At 68.7% G+C, this 20,474-nt stretch overlaps 7 protein-coding genes across 7 annotated transcripts; 4 read left to right on the top strand and 3 right to left on the bottom strand.

Moving 5' to 3' along the window:
• Nucleotides 1-172: 172 nt before the first annotated feature.
• On the bottom strand, nucleotides 173-4,721 carry FA09DRAFT_229704 (hypothetical protein). Its single transcript, XM_025739585.1, has 3 exons — nucleotides 4,391-4,721; nucleotides 3,467-4,197; nucleotides 173-3,406 (listed from the first exon to the last, which is right to left on the bottom strand). The coding sequence occupies exons 1-3, from the start codon at nucleotides 4,488-4,490 to the stop codon at nucleotides 431-433; spliced, it is 3,807 nt and encodes a 1,268-aa protein (XP_025599677.1). The 5' UTR covers nucleotides 4,491-4,721; the 3' UTR covers nucleotides 173-430.
• Nucleotides 4,722-5,242: 521 nt separating this feature from the next.
• On the top strand, nucleotides 5,243-6,047 carry FA09DRAFT_229596 (hypothetical protein). Its single transcript, XM_025739584.1, has 2 exons — nucleotides 5,243-5,333; nucleotides 5,433-6,047. Exons 1-2 carry the CDS (start codon nucleotides 5,302-5,304, stop codon nucleotides 5,890-5,892), a joined length of 492 nt encoding a protein of 163 aa, XP_025599676.1. The 5' UTR covers nucleotides 5,243-5,301; the 3' UTR covers nucleotides 5,893-6,047.
• Nucleotides 5,830-6,471, bottom strand: FA09DRAFT_328793 (hypothetical protein). Its single transcript, XM_025741915.1, has one exon. It carries the CDS (start codon nucleotides 6,443-6,445, stop codon nucleotides 6,056-6,058), a length of 390 nt encoding a protein of 129 aa, XP_025599675.1. The 5' UTR covers nucleotides 6,446-6,471; the 3' UTR covers nucleotides 5,830-6,055.
• Nucleotides 6,472-7,351: 880 nt separating this feature from the next.
• Nucleotides 7,352-9,531, top strand: FA09DRAFT_328792 (RabGAP/TBC). Its single transcript, XM_025741914.1, has 3 exons — nucleotides 7,352-9,056; nucleotides 9,112-9,133; nucleotides 9,191-9,531. Exons 1-3 carry the CDS (start codon nucleotides 7,357-7,359, stop codon nucleotides 9,461-9,463), a joined length of 1,995 nt encoding a protein of 664 aa, XP_025599674.1. The 5' UTR covers nucleotides 7,352-7,356; the 3' UTR covers nucleotides 9,464-9,531.
• A 144-nt stretch (nucleotides 9,532-9,675) lies between these two features.
• Nucleotides 9,676-13,289, bottom strand: FA09DRAFT_359427 (hypothetical protein). Its single transcript, XM_025745110.1, has 3 exons — nucleotides 13,102-13,289; nucleotides 12,292-13,039; nucleotides 9,676-12,238 (listed from the first exon to the last, which is right to left on the bottom strand). The coding sequence occupies exons 2-3, from the start codon at nucleotides 13,018-13,020 to the stop codon at nucleotides 9,938-9,940; spliced, it is 3,030 nt and encodes a 1,009-aa protein (XP_025599673.1). The 5' UTR covers nucleotides 13,021-13,039; nucleotides 13,102-13,289; the 3' UTR covers nucleotides 9,676-9,937.
• A 183-nt stretch (nucleotides 13,290-13,472) lies between these two features.
• FA09DRAFT_328790 (hypothetical protein) lies at nucleotides 13,473-15,546 on the top strand. Its single transcript, XM_025741913.1, has 2 exons — nucleotides 13,473-13,831; nucleotides 13,923-15,546. Exons 1-2 carry the CDS (start codon nucleotides 13,486-13,488, stop codon nucleotides 15,458-15,460), a joined length of 1,884 nt encoding a protein of 627 aa, XP_025599672.1. The 5' UTR covers nucleotides 13,473-13,485; the 3' UTR covers nucleotides 15,461-15,546.
• A 993-nt stretch (nucleotides 15,547-16,539) lies between these two features.
• On the top strand, nucleotides 16,540-20,450 carry FA09DRAFT_333773 (RNI-like protein; the record flags this gene model as incomplete). Its single annotated transcript, XM_025743702.1, has 5 exons — nucleotides 16,540-17,205; nucleotides 17,298-18,626; nucleotides 18,682-18,864; nucleotides 18,920-19,150; nucleotides 19,206-20,450. 5 exons carry the CDS (start codon nucleotides 16,540-16,542, stop codon nucleotides 20,448-20,450), a joined length of 3,654 nt encoding a protein of 1,217 aa, XP_025599671.1.
• Between the last annotated feature and the right edge of the window lie 24 nt (nucleotides 20,451-20,474).

The following is a 20,474-nucleotide window of genomic DNA, read 5'->3' as shown; positions in this document are numbered from 1 at the left end:
GATTTGAAATGGTCGCGCGGCGTGTATGAGGCGGGACGGATGACTAGAGTGTGCTTGAGCGAATCGGCAAGCGATGAGTTTGTTTCGAGCGAATGCAGGTGCCGAGTAGGGCTGAGAGAGGCCGGGATGGGAGATCAGGCGCTTGTATGATATCTGACGAGGACTATGAGGGGACGTATGGAGCGTATGGCTGCAGCGGGGGCGATGACGAATATGTGTATGTGGCGGTCGCGCCCAGCAGGGCTGCGCGACCGTGCGCCAAGCCGACCTCGCTGAGATCGACGACGGGACTTGCAGAGGAGACGGATCGGGCAAAGTAGCAGTAGAAGTATTCGGAAAGACGAAGAAGAAGGTGCAGAGAGGACGCGTCCTCCTGCAGATGACGCTGCGCGACCGCAGCAGCGTCTTGCATTTCGGTGAGTCGGGGAGATCAGGAGCGGGCGCCACCAGATTGCCTGGAGCCTCGTCGACGAGGCGGCGGCGCATCCTCCTCGCCATCGTCGGTGTCGTCTGAGTTCTGGCGCGGCGCGCGGGCCGCCGCGTTGGCCTCGTCCGTGCCGATTTTGCTCCACTCCTCGAGCAGCTGGCGGCCGACACTTGGCTCCAGCTCGGTGCCGTCGCGAGACACCTTGACCTGGCGATTGTCGCGCCAGGGATTGCGCAGGCGGCGCACGTTCTGGAACGGCAGCGGGCGTGTTTCGAGCCACTCGATCCGGAACGGCTGGCCCCACGAGTCAGAGGAGGCAGCGCGCGGCGTGTCGACAGACGCCGTGGTGTTGTCCGTCTCGCCAGAGCCCTGCGTGCGCGGCTCGGAGCTCGGCTTGCGCGAAGGCTCGTATACGCCAGACGAGCCGTCGCCGGAGACGACTGAAAGGCCGTTGAGATGAGCCTCGAGCTCGGCAGCCTTGCGCTGCGACTCGCGCTCCTCCAGGCGCAGGTTGTGTATGACGGCGCGGAGGGAGATCTGGTCGGCACGCTGAGCATGAGAGACCGAGACAGAGTCGTTGGGCCCGAGCGACGCGGACATGACGACGCCAGTCGGCGTACCGACAGGGTGCGCCATGTCAAGCCGCTTGATGCCATCGGCATCCGCGTGCGCGACAGACGGTCGCCGGGGCGAACTGCTTGGCGAAGGCGGCCGTGCAGAAGCAAGCTCCTGGTCGCTGATCTCACTGGCGCCGCTGACGATGGGCGCCAGGCTCGAGCGCGAAGAAAGGCTGCTGTTGCTACGCGTAGGGGTGCCGGGCGGAGCGCCCATCTCCGCGGCGGTGGCAGCCCGCAGCAGACGCGGCGAGAGCGTGTTGCGGTGCTGCTGCTCCTGGTCAGCCTCCTGGCACTGGCGCTCCGACGGCGGCCACGTAGCTGCGAAGACCTCGCGGTCGTCGGGCGAGGTGGTCGCGCTTGGGAACTGCCTGTCCTCGTCCAGCGGCGTCATCGGCTGCGGCGAAGCCATCGGATCGCGGTCTCGCTCGGCGGGCGAGAGCATGTACGAGGTCGTGGCGCCGTGCTTGGCCAGGTGCTCGAGCGCCTGCTCCGGCGTCAGCGAGCGTGATGTGCTGCGCGTGGACGTAGAGCTGCTCTCGTCGCCCTCGTCGATGGTCGACGGCTTCGTGACGGTGACGCTTGGCCGTTTCTGCGACGAGTACCCCGCCGGCGACGACGGCGACTGGGCAGGAGAGGGACTCTGCACGATGCTCTTCGGCGACTTTGGCGTGCCGTTGCTGCCATTGCTGCCGTTGCTGTCGCGCTTCGCCTGTGTGCTGCTGCTGGGCGTCGTCTGCGTGCGGATGAGGCTTGTCATGCGCGCGTAGCCGTAGAAGCAGCCGCTCTGGTTGGCACTGAAGACCAGGAACACCGTCTCGCTGTTGCGGTACGCCTGATCGAGCACTGCCTCGTTATGCGGCTGCGTAGCCCATAGGCCGGTCTGCACGGACCGATCCAGGTCCTCGGCGCGCAGACTCTTAAGGATGAAGAAGCGCTCGCGGAAGACTGGGTGTCGAAGCAGCGAGGAGCTCGTCGAGGCAATCGAGATGGAGCCAGAGCTGTCGTGGGCCAGCGGTGGACGATCGCCGCTGCTGCCGGTCGTGGCAGTGGGGCTCAGGCTAAGAGAGAGCATGCTGGCCGGGCTTGCGACGGGCTTCGGTGCGGCAGGCTCAACGGACGGAGTGGAAGGAGATGCTCGAGCCGTCTCATCCGATCCGGAGCGCCTGGGAGACTGCGAGCTGACGCTGCCCTTCGAGCGAGCGTCGCTGGGCTGCCGCGTGGCATGCCCCGCGGAACCGCTGGAGCCACCGCTGTCGGCCTTCTGCGCCCTGGCCGCCTCGCGCCGCTTGCGCTCGTGCTCCTTGACCAAGGCAACGTGGATGCCGCGTCCGCGCTGTCCCTGCACGCCAGCCTGCGACTCGTCCTCCTTCTTGCGCACGCGGCACACCATCTTCGGACAGCGCGTGTCCTCCGGCCGCACCGGCTTGTCATGGAAGAACTTGACCGCGCGCTCGAGATGGCGCGGCGAGGCGTAGTTCACAAAGGCGCAGTTGGAGCGTGAAATGACGAAGATGGAGAGCACGCCGTGGTCGCTCTCGTCGTCTGTTCGCGCACTGACGCTGCCGGTGTCGCCACCAGCATCGTCAGGGCCCTCCTCGGCAGCCGCCCCTGCTTTTGCGTGCTCGGGCTCGGCGTCGTCCGGCGGCAGCTGCGCGAAGACGTTCCACAACTCCTCGACGGTGGCGTCACTGGGGACGTTACCGACCCAGAGGACGTGCTCTGAGCGAGGGCCCTGCTGCGGGTGGTACAGCGGACGGTAGACGCCGCGCGGATGGCTCTGCGACGAATGCGGCGAGCCCGGCACCGCGGCGACAGAGCCTGATGGCACGGTCTGCTGCGTCGTGGCTGAGCCTTCGCCCTGCGGAGCGGCTGGAGGGCGTGGCGGAAGCGGATTGTTGAGCGGCGCGGGTGCGCCAGTGGCGCTGTTGCCTCCGCTGCTGGCGGTCCTTGAGCGACTCGCGCTGGGTTGCGAGCGGCCCAGATCAGGCCGCGGGCGCTGTGCCATCCCACTGACGCCGCCCGGGATTGCCGGAGCAGGACGTGCCGTCGGCATGTGCGGCCCGTACTGCTGGTGTCCGCGAGGCGCTGGCGCGCCCCGGCCTGGGCCGCTGAAACCGCCGCGCGCCGGCATCTGCTGCCCACTTGGCGCCGCCTGCATCAGCGCTCCGGCTGGCGGTGGCGGCCCGGGCTGCGCCACGTAGTACGCCGGCGCCCAGGCGTGAGTGGCCGGCGCGCCTGCTGCAGCGTATGCCTGTGGTGCTTGCCCGTGCTGGGCGTATGGCTGCTGCTGCATGTGCGGCGGCGCGACTATGGCGTACGTCGGCGCCGGTGATGATGGAGGAAAGTAAGGCGCGTAGCCATGCTGCGAGAAGGAACGTCGCTCAGCCGCGAGGGTGGCCTTGTTGAGATGCAGATTGCTCACCGGCGCAGCGGAATACGCTGGATAGTAGCCCGACCATTCGGTCGGCGCCGACGAGCCGCCCATGGACGAGGCCGGCGAGTGCACGTTGCTGATGCTCCCCTGACTCGAGCGCGGCGTCGACGGCTGCGTCTCGACGGCCACGCCCGGGCTGCCGTAGGGAAAGTAGGTGACGGGATAGGCACCGGCAGCATCGTACGACGCCTGCCGCGACGGCGGTGCGCCCGGATGCGAGTGCTGCGATTGCGACCGGTAGATCTGGTTTGGATGCGGCTGCTGCTGATGCGTCATGCGAGGCTGCGCCTGCTGCTGCTGCTGCTCGCGCGGGAGCTGCTGCGGCGGATACTGCTGCGACTGAGGGTGCGGCTGCGGCTGTTGCTGCTGCTGCTGTTGCATCATCATGCGCTCCTGGTCCATGCGTTGCTGACCGCGCGCAGACGTCGTTGGAACCGAGCTGTCGGGATACGGCGCATAGTACGGCACGCTTGGTGCAGCCAGTGGCACGCCCGGCGCGGAGTACGGCACGCTGCGCACCTCGACGAGATGATACGGCTGCCCAGCATACGTGTGCGGCGGGTTGGCTCCCGGCGGCGCTGGTTGTGATGACGGCGCTTGGTGCTGCTGCTGCTGCTGCCACGCGCGCTGCGTTTGGGCCGGCGGACCACGATCGCTGCCCCAGCCGTAGGTTGCAGGCCCGGATGGGTATGCAGCGTGCTGTTCCACTGGCGCATAGCCTACGGAGTGCGTCAGAATGATGGCGCCTCAGAGAGCTCGCGGGCTGCATCGCAGCTGCACTGTGCGAGGCACAGCGCGCTGGAAATGAGGAGCCCTACTTCCGGCCTGACGACGGAACACGCCCGACGGACCACGCCCGTGCAGTGAACGACGCAGCACCCGCTCCGCCCACCAGCAGCAGCTCTCACTCACCATTCGGTGGCGGCCCTCTGGCTGCCGATTGCCCTCCGCCTCCGCTGCGTGAGTCGCCGGGCGAGGGTGTGCCCGGCTCTGGCGCTCGAGAGTCGGCCATGCCTCAAAGCCTCCAGCCGGGAGCGCGCCCTGCTGAGCGGGAGGTACGGGACGTGCGATGCTCAGAGCACGAACAGCATGAGAGGAGGGCGGCTCGTGACACGGGTGCAGGATGGTCGGCAGACCGGGGCCACGGCTCGGCCACGAGCGCCCCGGACGTGCTGTCGAGCGGCGACCCAGCAGGCGCCGCACGGCTCAGAGGCGGCCTGGCCTTGTGCGCGGTCGCAGAGGCGCCAGAGCCCGGCACGCCACTACGGCGATGTGGCAGCACGATGCACGCCGAGCGACCGGCAGCTGCGAGTGAAGAGGCGCACCAGACGTGGGGCGCGGAGGGAGTGACGGAGAGTGTGTGCGCAAGAGACGCAGCAGCAGAGCAGGCGAGCCGGGCGGAGCACGCGCGAGGAAGAGGTGGAAACCCGCGGAGAGAGAGAGAGAGAGAGAGAGGCGTGAGGCGGAAGGAAGGATCACGGGCTGCTGAGGCGGGCCATGGGCGATGCGCACTCGAAGAGCAGCAGCAGCGCGAGCGGGACGGAGCGGTGCTGCGAGGAGGCGGCAGCGGCGGCGAGCAGAGGGCAGAGGAGAAGAGGCAAGGCGGAAGCACTCGACTCGCGAGAGCACCAGCAGCAGCGCTGCCGCAGCGCAGCGGGCGAGAGCGGCGCGGCGGCCGCACGACGGCGGCGCGCGCGCCACGCTGAGACCGCCCGTGCCTCCTCTGACTGCGCGCGCGCCAAGGTGCCCTCTCAGTCACGAGCACGACAGAAGGCTGCTGCTGCTATGCTGATCCGTGCTCCACCCGAATCATTCTGCAGGCGATGCAATCTTCGCACGTCCGAGCGCATCGTGAGTGAGTGGCGGCGGCCCGCGCGGCGCGTGGCGCTGGAGAGCGTCCCTCCGTCCCTCCGCTGATGAGCGCCGCCGGCGCCTCTTGATCCGGGGCCAGCAGCGCAGCCTGGCAGCGCCGCGCGTACCGCAGGCGGCAGCGCTCTCCTGCCGCTGCTGGGCCACGCCTGCGTCCCAGCCACGACGGTGCTGCTGCGGCAAAGCGGATCTGGAACGGCACCGGGCGAGCCCGCTCGGATGTGGATGCTCGGGCGCGTCTTCGCGTGCGGCGGCACTTGAGCGGTGCACGCGAGATGCCCAAGCGGCAGGGTCCGACCGACGTCCATCGTCGCGCGATGCTGCCGCCGCCGCCCGCTGCTCCTGCGCTGCTGCTGCTGTCCGCGTCGTGCCTCGTGTGCGCTGCTGCAGAGAAGCGCCACCCCACGGAACGCAAGGGTGCAGCAGACAGGCAGCGCCTGCAGACCACATCGGCGCAGCGCAGCATCAGCATCGCCGCCTGCGGCTGCATCTGCGGCTGGCAGGCTGCTGCGGCAAGCAGGCTGCGTCTCGCGAGACAGGCGTGAGAGGCGAGCCGTCGCATTAAGCTGCAAGCGAGCGGCGGCGGGCGCAGCAGCAGGATCGGCGGGGCGTTGACGGGCGTAGTGCGCTAGGAAGGTCGGCGGCCGAGCGAAGGGTCGCCCACGTCGCTCGCGAGGTGCCGCAGCATGGAGCGTCGGCGTGCAGAGGCTACGATGTGTTCCTGCTGCGCCGTCCAGCAGACTTTAGAGGGAGCATGCTTATGGAGGCTGTGTGCATGCTGCGGCCGGGGCTGCCATATGGCGTCAGCGGCCAGGCGCAGAAGACGAGCGCAAAGCCATGTGCGGCGCCCAGCAGGCGGCGAAGGCGGCGCTTCTCTCCGACAGAACTCAGCCGATGCTCCGCGCTCCGACGCTGCGACTCATGCTGCTGGGCGCCTCCGGAGACCTGCCCGCGGAGGATGAGCGACGCCAAGGTGGGCAGCGTCTTGCGTTCAAAAGGCGAGCGGCGAGCAGCTCGCTTCGGCTGCGGGCGGGTTGCTTGCTTCGCCGAGACGGTGCGGCGCCGCAGCACCCACGGACGAGGGCTCGCAGCTGCCATCGCGGCCAAATTTGGCCGTCGCCCTTCGAGTTGGCCCGAGCGCTCGGCCACGCCCAGGCCTTTGCATGCCATGCTCAGGTCCGTCAAACCACAGCGCACAGCGCGGGAGGTGCAGACGGCACGCGGGCCTCGCATCGTCGATCATTCAAGTCTGAAGTGTGCCAGCACGACGACGTTGACGCAGCGGAGTGAGAAAGGTGGGCGCCGGCGAGCATCAGCAGCATGCAGGCGACGCCGAAGCGGCCTCACGTGTCCGCTGGCCGAGCGGTGCAGACGTCAAGGCGGCCCCGCTGCACGAGCACGAGGGCATGCTGAGAGGTTGACTTGGGGACGCAGAAGCACATCGTGGGGTGCAAGACCAGCGTCACATGCTCGCAAGACGCCGGGCCGGGCGCAGATGGTGCGGCGTGAGATGCGAGACTCGCTGCACAGGCATGTGCGCAAGCTTGCTCTCGCTCCTCTAGTCCTTGCGCCTCTCATCAAGCGGACTACGTCCATCTCGTGCATGCCACACTCATCCATGGCCTATTTGGACGAGCATGGCGCCAGAAGGAAGGCGGTGCGCTCTGACGGGACCGCCAGACCCATGCCTGTGCTACCCGGCCTCCGGCAAGAGTGCCGAGTAGCCCCAAGAACGCACATCACGGTGGAGAGCAGATTGGTCGAGCGTGCGCTGTTCGGCAAGGATTCTGCGCCCAATGAGCAGCTGCCAGCCTTCGGATCGGAAGCCAAGGTGGCAGGAGTAGCCGGCGATGCGAGACCGGCCGGCGTCCCACGGTGCTGAGTGCGCAGCAGCGCTGTTCCCACGCGGCCCGGTGCTGGCGGCGCGTGTGGAGTGCGCCCGACGTCGAGTCTGAGTTGGTCTGCTGGCTGCCTCTTCTCAGCCACCATCACCTTGCCCAGTCGCAGCCATGCCCGAGTCGAGCAGAGCTTCGCACGCCGCTGCCGCCTCGCGCGCGCCCGACCCCGACGACTACCCTGACGACATCTTCGGGCCGCCTGCCGCCGGCGGCGCCGCACACTCCGCCGCGTCCTTCGCGCTGCCGTCCAGCAGCACGCTGCCCGCCGACGACCCGCTCGGCGCCTGGGCACGCACCACGCGCTTCGCCGTGCTCTCGCACTTCTCCCAGATCACCTCGGCGGCGCGCTCCGGCGCCCACGCGCTGCTCTCGCACCCCATCGCCGCGCGCATCGCCGCCGAGTCGGCCGGCGCCGGGCCGCGTGCCGCCGGCCTGGCCGACGCCATCACGTCGTTCGCACAGCACGGCCCGCTCTACCCACTGGGGCCGAGCGATCCCGAGTGGCGCCACTCCGAGGCCGCCAAGGCCATCGGCGGCGAGTTCGACAGCGCCCGCGTCTTTCTCGCGCGCTTCGCCCGCCAGGTTGCCGAGCAGGCCGAACGCAGCCGTCTGGCAGAGCAGGAGGAGGCGCGCAAGAAGGGCGAGCAGAGCGGCGTGGCGCACGAGCCGAGCGTGCTGGGTGCCTTTGAGATCCTGGACCTGCAGCCTTCGGTGCAGCGGCCTACGCCGACGCGCGATGCAATGCGGCCGATCACCAGCGCCGAGTGGGAGAGCTTCTTCGACAAGCAAGGCGCGCCGCTCGTGCCGTTCTCGCAAGCGCGGCAGCTGATCTTCAGGCGAAGCCTGGGACCTGCGCCGACCTGCAAGCCAGGTGCCGACCCCGCCTCTCTGCACGTACGGCCGCGTTGCCAGGCGTGGTCCTTTCTGCTGGGCGCCGAGGACTGGCGCATGGGCGAGACGGCCGCGGAGCGCGCACGCAAGTGGGAGCGGCGCGTCGAGGAGTACTGGGCGGCGAAGCGTGCCTGGGCAGGTCCCAGTGCGATGCCTCTCTCGGGCGTCGCTCCAGCTCCGCGCACGGCGCACGACCCCCTCGATGCTGCGACACCCGCGCGGGAGCGCGAGCGCGAGGAGCAACGCTGTTCAGAGCTGCAGCAGACGCCCTGGATGAAGGAGCAGGCGCACAGAGTGCACGTCGATTGCGTGCGCACCGATCGCAAGCTGCCGCTCTTTGCCAATCTGCCGATGCCGCCTGCGCCGACCAAAGCGCCAGCTCCGAACGCTCCGCTGGACGGAGCCAAGGCCGGACAGGACGTCGACACGCCGCCGCCGCCGAATCCGCACATGTCCGCGCTTGCGGATGTGCTGATGACCTACGTCATTTGGGATCAAGCGAAGGGCGAAGGCAGCGGTGCTGTGCCTGGATCTAGCGCTCAGCCGGCTGGCGCAGACGAGAGCGTCAAAGCGCTGGGCGAGAAGATCGATCTCCGGACCGGCGGGACCCGGCACACGGCGCTCGGCAGCTACGTGCAGGGCATGAGCGATCTCTGCGCCACCATCTACTCGGTCTGCGCAGGCGACGAGGCCCGGACGTTCTGGTGCTTTGCCGGATTCATGGAGCGCGTCGTGAGTGCGCCTGGCAGGCCGGCGTTGAGCTGCGCTCATCCCATTCCGCAGCGCTCCAACTTCTATGCCGATCAGAGCGGCATGCGCCGTCAGCTCTCGCTGCTGCAGAAGCTCATCCAGGTCATGGACCCGGCGGTGTATGCGCATCTCGAAAGCACCGACTCGCTGCACCTCTTCTTCTGCTTCAGGTGCGTTGCGTGCGCATGCAGCGGTTGTCGCGAGCTGACGCAGCCTGTGACACAGATGGCTGCTCGTGGTGTTCAAGGTGAGCTGGACCTGCAACTTCGCCAGCGAAACCCGTGCTTATGCCTCTCCTGCTCAGCGCGAGTTCGACTTCTCGAGCGTGATCAAGCTCTGGGAGGCCATGTGGGCGGCCGAGCCGCGCAGCGATGACGATGACGACGACGACGAGCAACGAGGCGGAGTGCGGACTGACCGGCAGCGCGTTGGGCTCACAGACCACCTGCACCTCTTCGTCGTGCTGGCCATCCTGCAGCAGCATCGCGATCCGCTGCTCAGCTATCTCTACAACTTCGACGAGATCCTGCTTGTGAGCAGAGCCGGGATGCTGCGCAGCCCAAGTCGCCGTCGCTGACCACGGGAGCAGTACTTCCAGGGCCTGTCTCATTCAATCGACGTGGAGGCGACGCTGGCGCAGGCAGAGGTGCTGGCGCGCACCCTTGCCGCTCTCATCGAGCAGCGCGACGCCGCAGATGCCGCAGCCGCCGGCTCGAAGCCCGGCGGCAAGACGATCGATGCACCCGCCGCCGCCGCTCTGCCCGTCATCGACGACGACCTGCGTGCGCTGGTGCAGGCCTCACACCCGTAGATATGCCGCTTCGCCCTTGCGCCTGACCCTGCACGGACGCGCCGCGCACCTGCCACCTCTCCCGATCATCTGTACATCACGCATCGCAGCAACGAATCGATACCCAAGAGGCTCAGAGTAACGAAGCCTGCAATTGGAACGAAGCCTAGCGATGATATGGGTGCGGCATGAAGGGTAAGAAGAGCGGCTGGGCGGAGCATGAGCATTCAGGCGCGGCGGAAACGACAGCGCACATCGCCATCAGTCGTGGAAGGTGCGGCGGCTGCCAGAGCCGCTGCGCTGCGAGGGACGGTCGACTTGCACATCCATCGTCGGCGGCGAGTTGCGCGCCGCACGGCTGGACTTCTTGGCGGCCGAGGACGTCTTGGGCGTCTTGGCCGCACTGCTGCGGTGCTCGGTCTCCGTGGGTGCGGACGGCGGAAGCAGCAGCTGCAGTGCGTTGATGCGCGACGCCTTGAACTCGAGCTGCTCGACGGCCTCGAGCACGTGCTCGGCCAGGATGCGGCGCCGCGTGGCGCTCATGCTCGGGTCGATGCCCTTAAGCTCGTCGGCGAGCTCGGCGTAGAGCATGCGCGCGTGCACGAACTCGTCCATGTGCTCCTGCACCAGGCGCTGCAGCACCTTGAGCTGGCGCGAGCCGAGCAGCGGAGCGGACTGCCCCAGTGCAGTTGCCTCCTCGCTTGCCTCCAGGAAGGAGAGCAGCAGCACCTCGTCCTCGGCCCCCTCGGCGCCGCCGTCGATGCGCTCGCCAGCACGGACGCGCTCCTTGCGCGCCGCTTTGCGGCTCTCCGTCTTGCTGCGCGCCTTGCAGACGGTGCAAGAGCGCTCGTCGTGCTCAAGCTGCCGCTGTCCATCGGCGCGCTGGCGCGCAGCCTCGCCGCGGGCGGCGACCACCTCGAAGGTCCGCTCTGCCCGCTCGTGGGCGATCGTGACGTCTGCATCGAGGTCGTCGACAGTCTCGTCTGCAGCTGCCTGGCTCCGCTCGTCGTCGGAAACTTGACCAGCAGCGGCAGGGATGAATCTCGCGCTGCTGGAAGAGAGGTGACGGGCGCGTGTGGTGGTTGGCGCTTGACGACGAGAGCTGCTCGATCCGGCGCGAGGCTGGTGGTCGCGGGGCCGCGCAGTCTCGTCCGGGTCTAGCTCATCTCCCTCAGCCTCGTCTTGCACGGCGGCAGCGCGAGAGTTGGCCCGCGAGTGTGGAAGCGGCGGCGTCGAGTTCCTCGGCGGCGTGATGCTGCGCTGTGCCTCCTCGCGGATGCCCTCGCTCCAGACTTCGACTCCGTGCAGCTGTGCCGCGACATTCGCGGCCCGGCGAGAGCTCCGCGAGACTGGTCGGGACTGAACGAGCGACGCCAGTCCTGCGGCACCAAGGTCGCCGTCCGAGCTGCTGTGCTCTGCGTCACCCGCATCGCTGCGCGAGCGCGTGCGGTGCTTCCGCGGCAGCACAGGAGCAGGCGACGAGGCAGCGAAGCGCCTCGCATCTGCCGGGACGTTGTCGACGAAGCGGCGCAGCTGCACGACCTCGTGCTCGACGCGAGCGACGTGGGCACGGAGTGCGTCTGCATCCATGTCGCTCGGCGACGATCCTCCGCCGGCCTGCACTGCTTGCGCTCGGCTGGCGCGCGGAACGCGGATGGGCTCTTCTGCCCGGCGGCCTGTGGCATGTGCTGCAGCGGCAGGCGTAGCAGCACGGATTCTCTCCGCATCCTCGCGGTACTTGGCCAGCTCCGCGTCAAGCTGGCGGACATGGTCGTGCAGAGCCTGCATCTTGGCGTCGCTCTCCCGCTGCTGCTGAGAAGAAGGTGCCGTCTCGACGTTGTCCCTGGAGCCGTCGCGAGCGCGTGCCGAGCTAGGCACAAGCGGCGACGATGCGCGGATCGGTTCGGCGAAGCCTTGAGCGTCAGCGGCCGCTGTGTAGCGCTCTTCCCGTTCCTGTCGTTGGAACTCTCGCGCTGCGGCCACTGGACCGGGCGACGCGACAGCCACAGCCGGCGGGCGGCGCTTGAGGTCGTCGAGCTCAGCCTGCAGTGCGCCCACCTGCTGCTGCCACTCTCCTCGGTGCACCTCGAACTGTGCTTGTGTCGCTCCAAGCTCCCGCTGCCATCCCTTGACATAGCCCGAAAGCGCCTCGAGCTCGTGCGGCGGCTGCTTGAGCTTCGCGAGGGGCACGTGTGCCTCCGCCTTGCGCGTCCGCACCGGCGAGCCGAGTGCGGAAGTGACGCCAGACAGGTCAGGCAGGCGAGCCCGGAACGCCGAGGGACCGATGCGCCGGCCGGACGGCAGCACCATCCACGGATCGTCGTGCGCAGCCTCGGCACCCTTGTGCTGCAGATTGGCCTGCACTCCGTCCGGACCCTGCGCCGATCCCAGCAGCGTCTCGCCCGAGCTGTCGTCGTTCTCTGCTGCCTCTGCAGCACGCATCGCGCCTCGCAGCTGTGCTGCTGCGTCGCCGAATGTTGATGCGGTGGCCGCGCTGCCGGCTCGAACGGGCCGCGACGCTGGCGAAGGCGACGTCTGCGGCGCAGCAGAGGTGCCGCGCGACTGAAGAGGAGGTGAGCTACGGCTGGCTGGCACAGGAATCCGCAAACACTCACGAAGCGCTGCGGCGCCTGCGCCTGAACCGGCTTCTGCTGCTGCGGCCGAGCCGGCCGCTCGGCTGCCCGGAAAGCTGCCAGCTTCGTCTCGCCAAGAGCGGGCCGGACGTGCGCCACCGCCCGGCGGCTCTGACCCAACGGCGTGGCACGCAGACCGCGGTGGTTGCCTGTGCTGGCAGTGCCCGGGTACGAGCCCAGCGCATCGAGCTCGTCGTCGCTCTCGCTCTCGCTCGAGCTGGAGCCGCTGCTGCTGGCCTCGGGCGTGGGGCGCGAGAGGCGCTGATGCCGGGCGGCCACGGCCGGCGAAGGGTGGAGGTCGCCGACGATGTCGAGCACGCGGGCATCGCGCGAGGCAGATGCGGCGCTGCGCAGGCCACGGCCCACGCCCGGGATGTAGGAGTCCTCTCCTGCAAGTGCGCTCGGCACGCCCGTGCCGCTCTCGGTGCTGAGCGTCACGTCGTCGTCGTCGGGACGAAGCAGATGACGCTCCAAGCGAGCGCCGGCGCCATGGCTGCGCATGTCGGCGACTGGCAGCGTGGGCTCCTGGCCGAAGGACAGCGACACGTCTGCGGCCCAGTCGGGCAGCGCGGTGCGGCCGGCTGCGTGCTTCATGCCGGCGGCGTAGCCGTACGACGAGGCCTGCGGGCGGCCGTGTGCTGCGCCGAAGCCGTACGACGAGCTGTGGCGCTGCCACGAGGGCTCGCCGTCCTGAGAGCCGGCGTCAGACATGGCGAAGGTGCGTCTGTCGCTGCTGTAGCTGGTCAGCAGTGCGTCCGACGTGCCGCATGCCCAGACGTCGAGCCTCCTCACCGATCAGTGTCTGATGAGCGACGCGAGCGTGCGTGGTGTGGTGCGCGGCCAGAGGTGGTAACGGATGGACTGCGTGTGCCAGCGGCCGGCGGCGGTGGTGCGGGTGGAGTGGAGATGGATGTAGCGTGACGGCAGCCCGGCTGCTCGCCGCTCTGCCTTTGCAGCAGCTCGGCATCGCGCGGCGGCGGTGTGTATGTGTTGGTCGGCAGCCGGCGCGCGCGTTTCCCACGCGGCAGCACGCGCCTCGCGGCGCAGCACGTGCCGCACGCCGTGGGAGCGGCGCGGGGCGAGTTGGGCCGCGGCTCGAGTGTCACTCTCGCGCATCGAGATGGAGCCGATCAGCGCCCCGCCTCCTTCCCGCGCATCCACCACCTCAGCCTCACCATGCCGCGCGCCTCTACCTCGGCGAGCGGTGCGGCGCCGCAGCCGCGCAACGTGCTCGCCGTGTGCGTCGCCATGTTCCACGAGCGCCAGGGCCCGATCATTGCCTTCAGCCATCCGCCCGGCGCCGCCGAGGCGCTGGCCGGCCTCGAGTGGCGCGCCCTGCCGTCGGGCTCGCACGCGCTGCTGCGCCGCGACCACATCGCTCTGCTGCCGCCGCAGCCGCTCCCGACGCAGGAGGAGGGCCAGCACAGCGTCGTCGCTGCCGTCGTGCGCAGCCGCGCCACGGCCGGCGAGGAGGGCGCCGAGCGGCGAGGCAACCGTGTCATCTGCGTCGCAGCTGTGCTTGGTCAGTCTGGGCAGAGGGAGCGCATCGGCTGGCTCGATCAGGCAGAGGTGGCGCAAGTGTTGCGTGTCAAGCTGACGTCGGTCCTGCACAGCATGCGATGAAGCCACGCCAGACTCACACTATGCCGCCGCGTCTCCGCATTTCAGCAAGCTCGCGGAGCTGGCCGAGGCGACATCGCATGATCCTGGCGACAATTCGAAGCTGCAGCAGTGGTACGAGGCGAATGCGGGCTCGGCGCTGCTCCCGCCCGTACCAATCTCTGCTCGCTATGCCTCGGCTCTCGATCCACTCTCGACGCTTCCGTCGATCTCCTCGGCACTGGGCCCGCTGCTGCCGTCGCTTCTCAAGCGCATGATGATGCCCGACCACCGCCTCTTGATCTTCTCGCCCGCCGGCACGCCGCCATCTCGAGCTCTCGCACTGCACTACGCGCTCGCCTCGCTCGTGCCCACGCCGCCGGAGCCGCGCGGTCTGCTTGCGCTGCCTGACCTGACTGAGCTGCTCGACGAGCCGCGGCGAGCGTGGATCGGCGTCACGCCAGATGCGATCTTTCTGGAGCGTCACAGCGTGTATGATACGCTGCTCGACCTGCGGCCAATCGCTGCAGGCGCTCTGCCCGGCGCGCTGCCTGCTCTGAGCTTTGTCGGCCAACAAAGCGGCAAGCTGGAGCTCATCAAGATCAACTGGTCTACCACAGACTTCGCCGCTTGGCGAGAGCTGGAGGATATCTGCGACGTTCGGTCGCGCGTGCGCCGCACTGTTCAGATCTCCGAAGACAGCCAAGACGCCAGCGATCATCGGGCGGTGCAGCAGCGGACCAAGCCGCGCACCCTGCAGGCTGCGCCTGGCTTCATTCTCGCTCTGCTCAAGTACTGCCTCGGCGCCTGGCTCTGGTGGCCGCTCTCCGTCTCGGGCGATGCCGGCGCCGTCTATGGCTGGGTACCAACGGCAGTACGCTCTGACGGCGGCGCTGTCGGAAGCGTCGTGCTGCTGTCCGACGAGGAGGACGAAGAAGACTCGGCCGACGGCGACGAGGAGGCATTGACCGAGGAGTCCGCACTGCTCGACGTGCCGACGTCGCCTGGCGCATATCCGCATACGCAGCAGCCGCGGCTCCGCTCTCGTAGCGCGCGGTCACGTTCAAGATCCCGCGACCGCCTGAGCGAGTACGCACTCGGAGACGAGGAAGAGGAGCACGACCCGCTCCTCGCTGCTGCCGGCGCCAGCACGGCCAGCCGGCGGCGGCGCTCCAGCCACAATACGGAGCGGCACATGTTCTCGCCGACGCACAGTCCTTCCGCCTCGGGCGTGCAGGCGATGTCGGGCCCCGAGCGGCATCAGCATGTCGAGGCAGAGGAGGAAGAGGACGCGCCGTCGCCGCGCACCAGCCGTCTGGCACGGGCGCTGCACGACGAGTGGGCCGCGTGGAGCGCGTCGGTGCTGCGCGACGCCGAGGCGCTGCTGCAGCGCAAGATTGACGCCGGCGAAACGCACGTCAGCGCCAAGGAGCTGCGCAGCGTCGGCCTGAGCGCCCGCTGTGCCGCCGACTGTGAGCTGCTGGGCGCACTGGCGCGCGAGCGCGGCAAGAGCGTGAGCGTGGAGAAGAGCTGGTGGACGTGGCCGTGGTGACGGGCCGGACGAGCGTGGCGTGCAACCATACCATGACATGTAGCATACCGATGTCGCAGGGCAACAGCGTTGATGTGACTGCTCGCTCTCTCCTTCTGAGGCGTGAAGAGTGGGAACGGCCGTGCGCGGGGTGTGGCTAGCTGTTCTGCCCGGCCCCGATGCCGAGTCGCGTGGGCCAGAAGCAGCGCCGTGCTGCCCCTGTGCCCGTCGCGGGGCGGGCTGTGCCGCCGGCGCTGCCGCCGCCGCGCCGCGCGGGCCGCTCGCGAGACCCGCGGCGACTCGAGCTTCTCCTTGTTCCCCAACCGTGTCTTCTCCTCTGAGCATCCACGCTCTAGCCCTCGCACTTCCTTTTGCCGAGCTGGGCCCTTACCACCTCTACACGAGCTCCGGTCTCCGCCAACGTCTTGTCCTCTCGCCCTCTTCACAGCGCCGTCGCGCAAAGGCACGCCCCACCAAGCCACGTCCGTGCGCCCGGCCGCACATCCGCTCCACCTCGCGCCCCGACGAGCGAGCCCTGAGCAAGGCAGGCCACGGCGCTTGCTGCTCAGAGCGCTGCTCGGCGCGCCACCATGGCCTCTGCTGCAGCCCCGCTGGCGACGGCTGAAGCGCCTGCCAGCCCGGCCGCCGGCGAGGCCGCAGCTGTCCTGGCTCCACCTGGGCCGAGCGGCTCCGCTCCGCCCGAGGCGGACGCACAGCCACAGCCTGCACCGGAAGACGGCGAAGGCGACGCCGAGCAGGGTTTAGCTGCCGCAGCGTCGCCTGATGAGTCGCAGCCGCAGCTCGTAGCTAGCAACGCCAGCGGCGCAGAGGACTCGAGCGGGACCCACGATGCGACGACGAGCGCGAACGCTGCGACGGCCAGTCGCTCTGCCGCGAGCGACACGCCCAACGGAGCGCCGCAAGAAGCTGCCACGACACCGCCTGTGAGCGCCTCGTCGAGCAGCCCCCGGCCGCTGCTCTCCGATGGCGTGGCTCCTTACGCAGCCGGGCCCACGCGCCCTTTCGTGCCCTCGCCGCCGCGGCCAGCCGCAGCGTCTCCCGAGCCGAGCCTGCCGCCGCCATCGGTGCACAAACGTCGCATGCCTGCTAGCGGGCCACGAGGCATCCTCAAGCCCGCGCCGCCGCCGGCAAAGACGTTTTCGTTCCGGCGAGACATCCTGCAGTCGCTCAACTCGCGCCTGGCGCAGGGCGGCGTGAACATGCAGGTGCCCGTGCCGGCGGCCGGCGGCCTGCAGGCGACGGCGCAGGGCACAGCACAGGCGGCTGGACAGCTGATCGGCGGCGTTTTCAAGCGTCTGGGTGGGCTGGCAGCAGGCGTGGCTGCGCCTGGCATGGGGCTGGAGGGCGATGGATCCTCGCGCCTCGGCGGCATCTCAAGCGGTGCGGGGGCACCTCTGTCGCGCTCGATGACCAGCAGCAGCACTGCGTCGACCGACTCTTCCGCGACGCTCGTGCCCAGCTCGCCGGTCGCGACGAACACGCTGCCCGCGCCCGCCTCCTCGTCCCGGCCACTGCGGCGGGTGCAGTTCCGCGTCTCGTCGATGCGCATCACCTACCCGATCTCGGGCGCCATTGCGCCGGGCGACGAGGATGCCACGCGAATCCGCGTCGAGCGCGAGCACCGCGCCTCGCTGAAGGAGCGGAGAGAGCGCGCCTGGACAGTGGAGGAGCTGGAGAGGCTGTATCGCGAGTGCTGCCGGACGCGGGAGGAGTTCCCGCTCAAGAAGATGCGCGAGGTGTTTCAGGTGAGTGCAGCGCCAGGGAGAGCAGACTAGAAGCAGCATGCTTCGGCGTAGCATGCACTGTGCCTCGACTGACTATCCTTGGTCCCTCGCAGGAAGCCGCGCAGGCCTCTCCTCCAGGCTTGCGGACGATGGACCTCTCCTTCGTGCCACTCGACCGACCGGCCATCGAGCCGATCTCCGACCTGCTGAGCATTGACTTTGGGCTACAAAAGCTCGTCTTGGAGAACTGCGGCCTGACGGACGAGGGCCTCAAGTCCATCCTGCACGGCCTCTTGATCTCGGGCTCGCTGCCAAACCTCTCGCTGGCCTCGAATCGCAAGCTCAAGTACAACGCCTGGCGCTACGTGGGCATCTTCATGCGTCGCGCTCGCGCGCTACGCTCTCTTGACCTGTCCGAGAACACAATCAACAAGGCGAGCCTGGAGCACATCATGGGCGCCATCGCCCAGCCGCAGGGCAGTGGCGCCGGAGACGCCCAGAAGCAGCAGAATGCCAGCGCGTCGGCGTCTGGCAAGGGCAAGGCGCAGGGGCTGGCCGACGTCGAGTCTGCGACCGAGGAGTACGACTCCGACGGCGAGCCGCTGATGCCGATGGCCCAACTGCTGCACGAGAGTCGCTCGTCAGACTCGAAAGCAGACGGCCAGGCGCGAGCAGGGCCAACCGAGGAGCTCTCCTCGTCGGTGATCTCCCTGCGTCTCGAGAACTGCGGTCTCAAGACGGCTTCGCTCGAGATGCTCAGCCAGGCTGTGCGCTTCTCGGAATTGCGGCACATCAGTCTCCGGCGCAATCGCATTGCGCAGCTCGGTGCTGTTGCCCTGGCGATCATGCTCAAGGACTACCCGGACTCGCGGCCTGCCGCGCCGCAGGCAGAGCAGCAGTGGCAGCCGCACCAGCAGCGCACCGGCGCAAGTGCTCAGTCACGCTCGGCGTCATATAGCGACGGCCTGAGTGGCAGCAACGGCATGCCTTATGCCGTTCGGCAGGGCTCTTCGGCCGGCCCCAGCGCCTACGCAGTCCGCTCTCCGCCTGGCTCGCGAAGTGCGAGCCTCGATGCACAGGGCTCGCGCGGCCGCGCTGCAGAGTCTGGCAACGTCATCGCTGCGGAGCGCAGCTACTCGCCGGCGCTGCCAGACGTGCCGATGATGGTCTCGAGCGCCGGCGGCGGCGTGACGAACCGCCGCATGCCCAACTCGTACGAGGGCACCAATGGCGCGCGTGCACCCATCCTCTCACCAGCACAAGAGCTGGAGCGCACGCTCAGTGACCACGAGAGGGCCGAGGTATGCGCTGCGGCACACCCGAGCCAGACCGAGGAGGAGGCGATCTCGCTGTGCCAGGCGAAGCGCGCGCGGCGCATCCTAGCTGACCTGCCGCGCGTGGGCAACCTGCTGACGCTGGACTTGAAGGGCAACGACGTCCGAGTGAGTGTGCGAGTAGCATTGTGTGCGCTGCTGCCTTGCTGACAGCTGTGCCCAGGGCGGCGTGGCGTACCTCGCGCAAGCGCTGAAGAAGAACCGCACGCTGCGCGTCCTCAATCTCAGCGACAACAACATCGACATGGGCGGCCTCATCGCCGTGGCCGAGGCGCTCAAGTACAATACGACGCTGGAGACGCTTGACATGAGCCACAATCCGTGCTCGGGTCCGGGCCTCGAAGGAGTGAGTCGTTACTGCGTGGGCCACTTGCCGCGCGTGGCGCTGACCCGCGCTGCAGATCTCGACCCTCCGCATGGCCTTTGCTCTCAACACACAGCTCAAGCGCCTCTTCCTCAACGACACCGACCTTTCGTCCGAGGGCGCCATCTCTCTGGCCGAGTTCCTGCCCGACTCGAAGCTCCTGCATCTCGACCTCGTCCAGAACTACGTCGACATTGCGGGCGTGATGGCGCTCGCCGCCGCCGTCAAGCTCAACAAGAGCATCCGCTGCCTCGACATCGAGATCCCTGTGCGTATGCTCTTGCGCGGAGCTACACTGTTGCTGACCCCCTCCTTCCCTCCAGCCAAACGACCCGGACTTCGCCCGTCTCAGCCGCGACATTATGATGGCGTGCGTGACGAACACAGAGCGAGCGCAGTCGAAGGCCGCGTCGCGCGGCATCAAGATCGCCGCTCCCATCCACAAATCCGTCGTCGCACGTACGCTCGAGGAGGAGCGCCGGCGTGCGGAGGCTGCGCAGCTCAAAGCACAGCAGGCTGCTCGAGCTCGGGCTCGCAGCGAGCAGCTGAGCGGCAGAGCACTCGTCGAGGCCGGCCAGGAGTGCGTGCGCGTGCTCCGCGAGCTGCTCGCAGCAGAAGAGCAGCTTCGTCAGCAGCAGAGCGGCGCCGGCGGAGCGACTCAGGAGCCGACGAGTCGCGAAGTTCTCGGCGACGTGCTGGCGCAAGCTAAGATGCTCCGTCAGCAGCTCGCTCGCGCCGCCAGCGATGCCGGCGACGAGACGGTTGGCTCCCTTGTCACCCTCAACGACGAGCTCGAAGCTGTGGCGCAGAAGCTGCACGCGCTCTACCGGGCCCGCACGACTCCGCGTCTCGAGCTTCCAGCCGGGCCTCAGAGGCCAGCTTCCGCTGACGGTGCACGAGAGGGCCCTGCTTCTGCCGAGCATCTGTCCACGCCTGTCATCGACTCGGCGCTCAGCTCTCCGACGTTCAGCATTGGCTCGGACGAAGACGACGACGCCGACGGCCTGCAGTCGCCGCCAAGCCTGTCCGCCGCCACGTCTGGCTTTGCAGAGGGCGCCTCGAAGGACGCGGCGCAAGGCCTGCGCATCGATCTCGAGCCACAGACTGCGGCGCGAGACGAAACGGCGCTCGAGGAGCCGGACCAGGCCGACGAGAGCCTCACTGGCGCGGGCAGTCCCGCAACCAAGGGCAAGGCCAAGGGCCAGCTCTCAGAGGAGGGCGAGCTGTTCCGGCGAGCAGTCGCTCTGCACATCGACGACGACGAGGGCGAAGAAGACGACGCAGAGAAGGCGACCGTGGACAGCAAGACTGACGGCGCAGGCAGCGCTGGCGAGCCGCACGCTCTGTCAGCAGGCTTGGCGCCTCGGCGCAGGCGTGGCAGCGCCAGCAGCGGCACCTCGTCCGACGCGGCGCGCCCCGAGCTGCCCGAGAGCGGCGAAGAGCTGCGGGCGCAGCTGCTCGAGGTCGACGTGCCGCGCAGCCGGCCGACGAGCGACAGCCCGACGCGCAGCAAGAGCGACGACGACACTGACGCCGAGGAAAGTGCAGCGGCTGCAGCGGCGCCGTGATCTTCCTCGCGCGCGCGCACTACC

The sequence above is a fragment of the Tilletiopsis washingtonensis genome (genome assembly GCF_003144115.1).
Source record: "Tilletiopsis washingtonensis strain MCA 4186 unplaced genomic scaffold FA09scaffold_6, whole genome shotgun sequence".
NCBI classification, from domain to species: Eukaryota; Fungi; Basidiomycota; class Exobasidiomycetes; order Entylomatales; genus Tilletiopsis; species Tilletiopsis washingtonensis.
The sequence above is the reverse complement of the archived record's forward strand: the minus strand, read 5'-3'. Positions and strand labels throughout refer to the sequence as shown.

Coding starts and splice junctions, on each gene's coding strand:
- FA09DRAFT_229704 (XM_025739585.1), bottom strand. CDS start 4,490: ATGGCCGACTCTCGAGCGCCAGAGCCGGGCACACCCTCGCCCGGCGAC. Junction 4,198..4,390: donor CAGAGGGCCGCCACCGAATG/GTGAGTGAGAGC, acceptor CGCACTCCGTAG/GCTATGCGCCAGTGGAACAG. Junction 3,407..3,466: donor CAGCGTATTCCGCTGCGCCG/GTGAGCAATCTG, acceptor TCCTTCTCGCAG/CATGGCTACGCGCCTTACTT.
- FA09DRAFT_229596 (XM_025739584.1), top strand. CDS start 5,302: ATGCAATCTTCGCACGTCCGAGCGCATCGTGA. Junction 5,334..5,432: donor CACGTCCGAGCGCATCGTGA/GTGAGTGGCGGC, acceptor CGGGGCCAGCAG/CGCAGCCTGGCAGCGCCGCG.
- FA09DRAFT_328793 (XM_025741915.1), bottom strand. CDS start 6,445: ATGGCAGCTGCGAGCCCTCGTCCGTGGGTGCTGCGGCGCCGCACCGTC.
- FA09DRAFT_328792 (XM_025741914.1), top strand. CDS start 7,357: ATGCCCGAGTCGAGCAGAGCTTCGCACGCCGCTGCCGCCTCGCGCGCG. Junction 9,057..9,111: donor CACCTCTTCTTCTGCTTCAG/GTGCGTTGCGTG, acceptor CCTGTGACACAG/ATGGCTGCTCGTGGTGTTCA. Junction 9,134..9,190: donor GGCTGCTCGTGGTGTTCAAG/GTGAGCTGGACC, acceptor TCTCCTGCTCAG/CGCGAGTTCGACTTCTCGAG.
- FA09DRAFT_359427 (XM_025745110.1), bottom strand. CDS start 13,020: ATGTCTGACGCCGGCTCTCAGGACGGCGAGCCCTCGTGGCAGCGCCAC. Junction 12,239..12,291: donor CGCAGGCGCCGCAGCGCTTC/GTGAGTGTTTGC, acceptor CCTCCTCTTCAG/TCGCGCGGCACCTCTGCTGC.
- FA09DRAFT_328790 (XM_025741913.1), top strand. CDS start 13,486: ATGCCGCGCGCCTCTACCTCGGCGAGCGGTGCGGCGCCGCAGCCGCGC. Junction 13,832..13,922: donor CTGCGTCGCAGCTGTGCTTG/GTCAGTCTGGGC, acceptor GGTCCTGCACAG/CATGCGATGAAGCCACGCCA.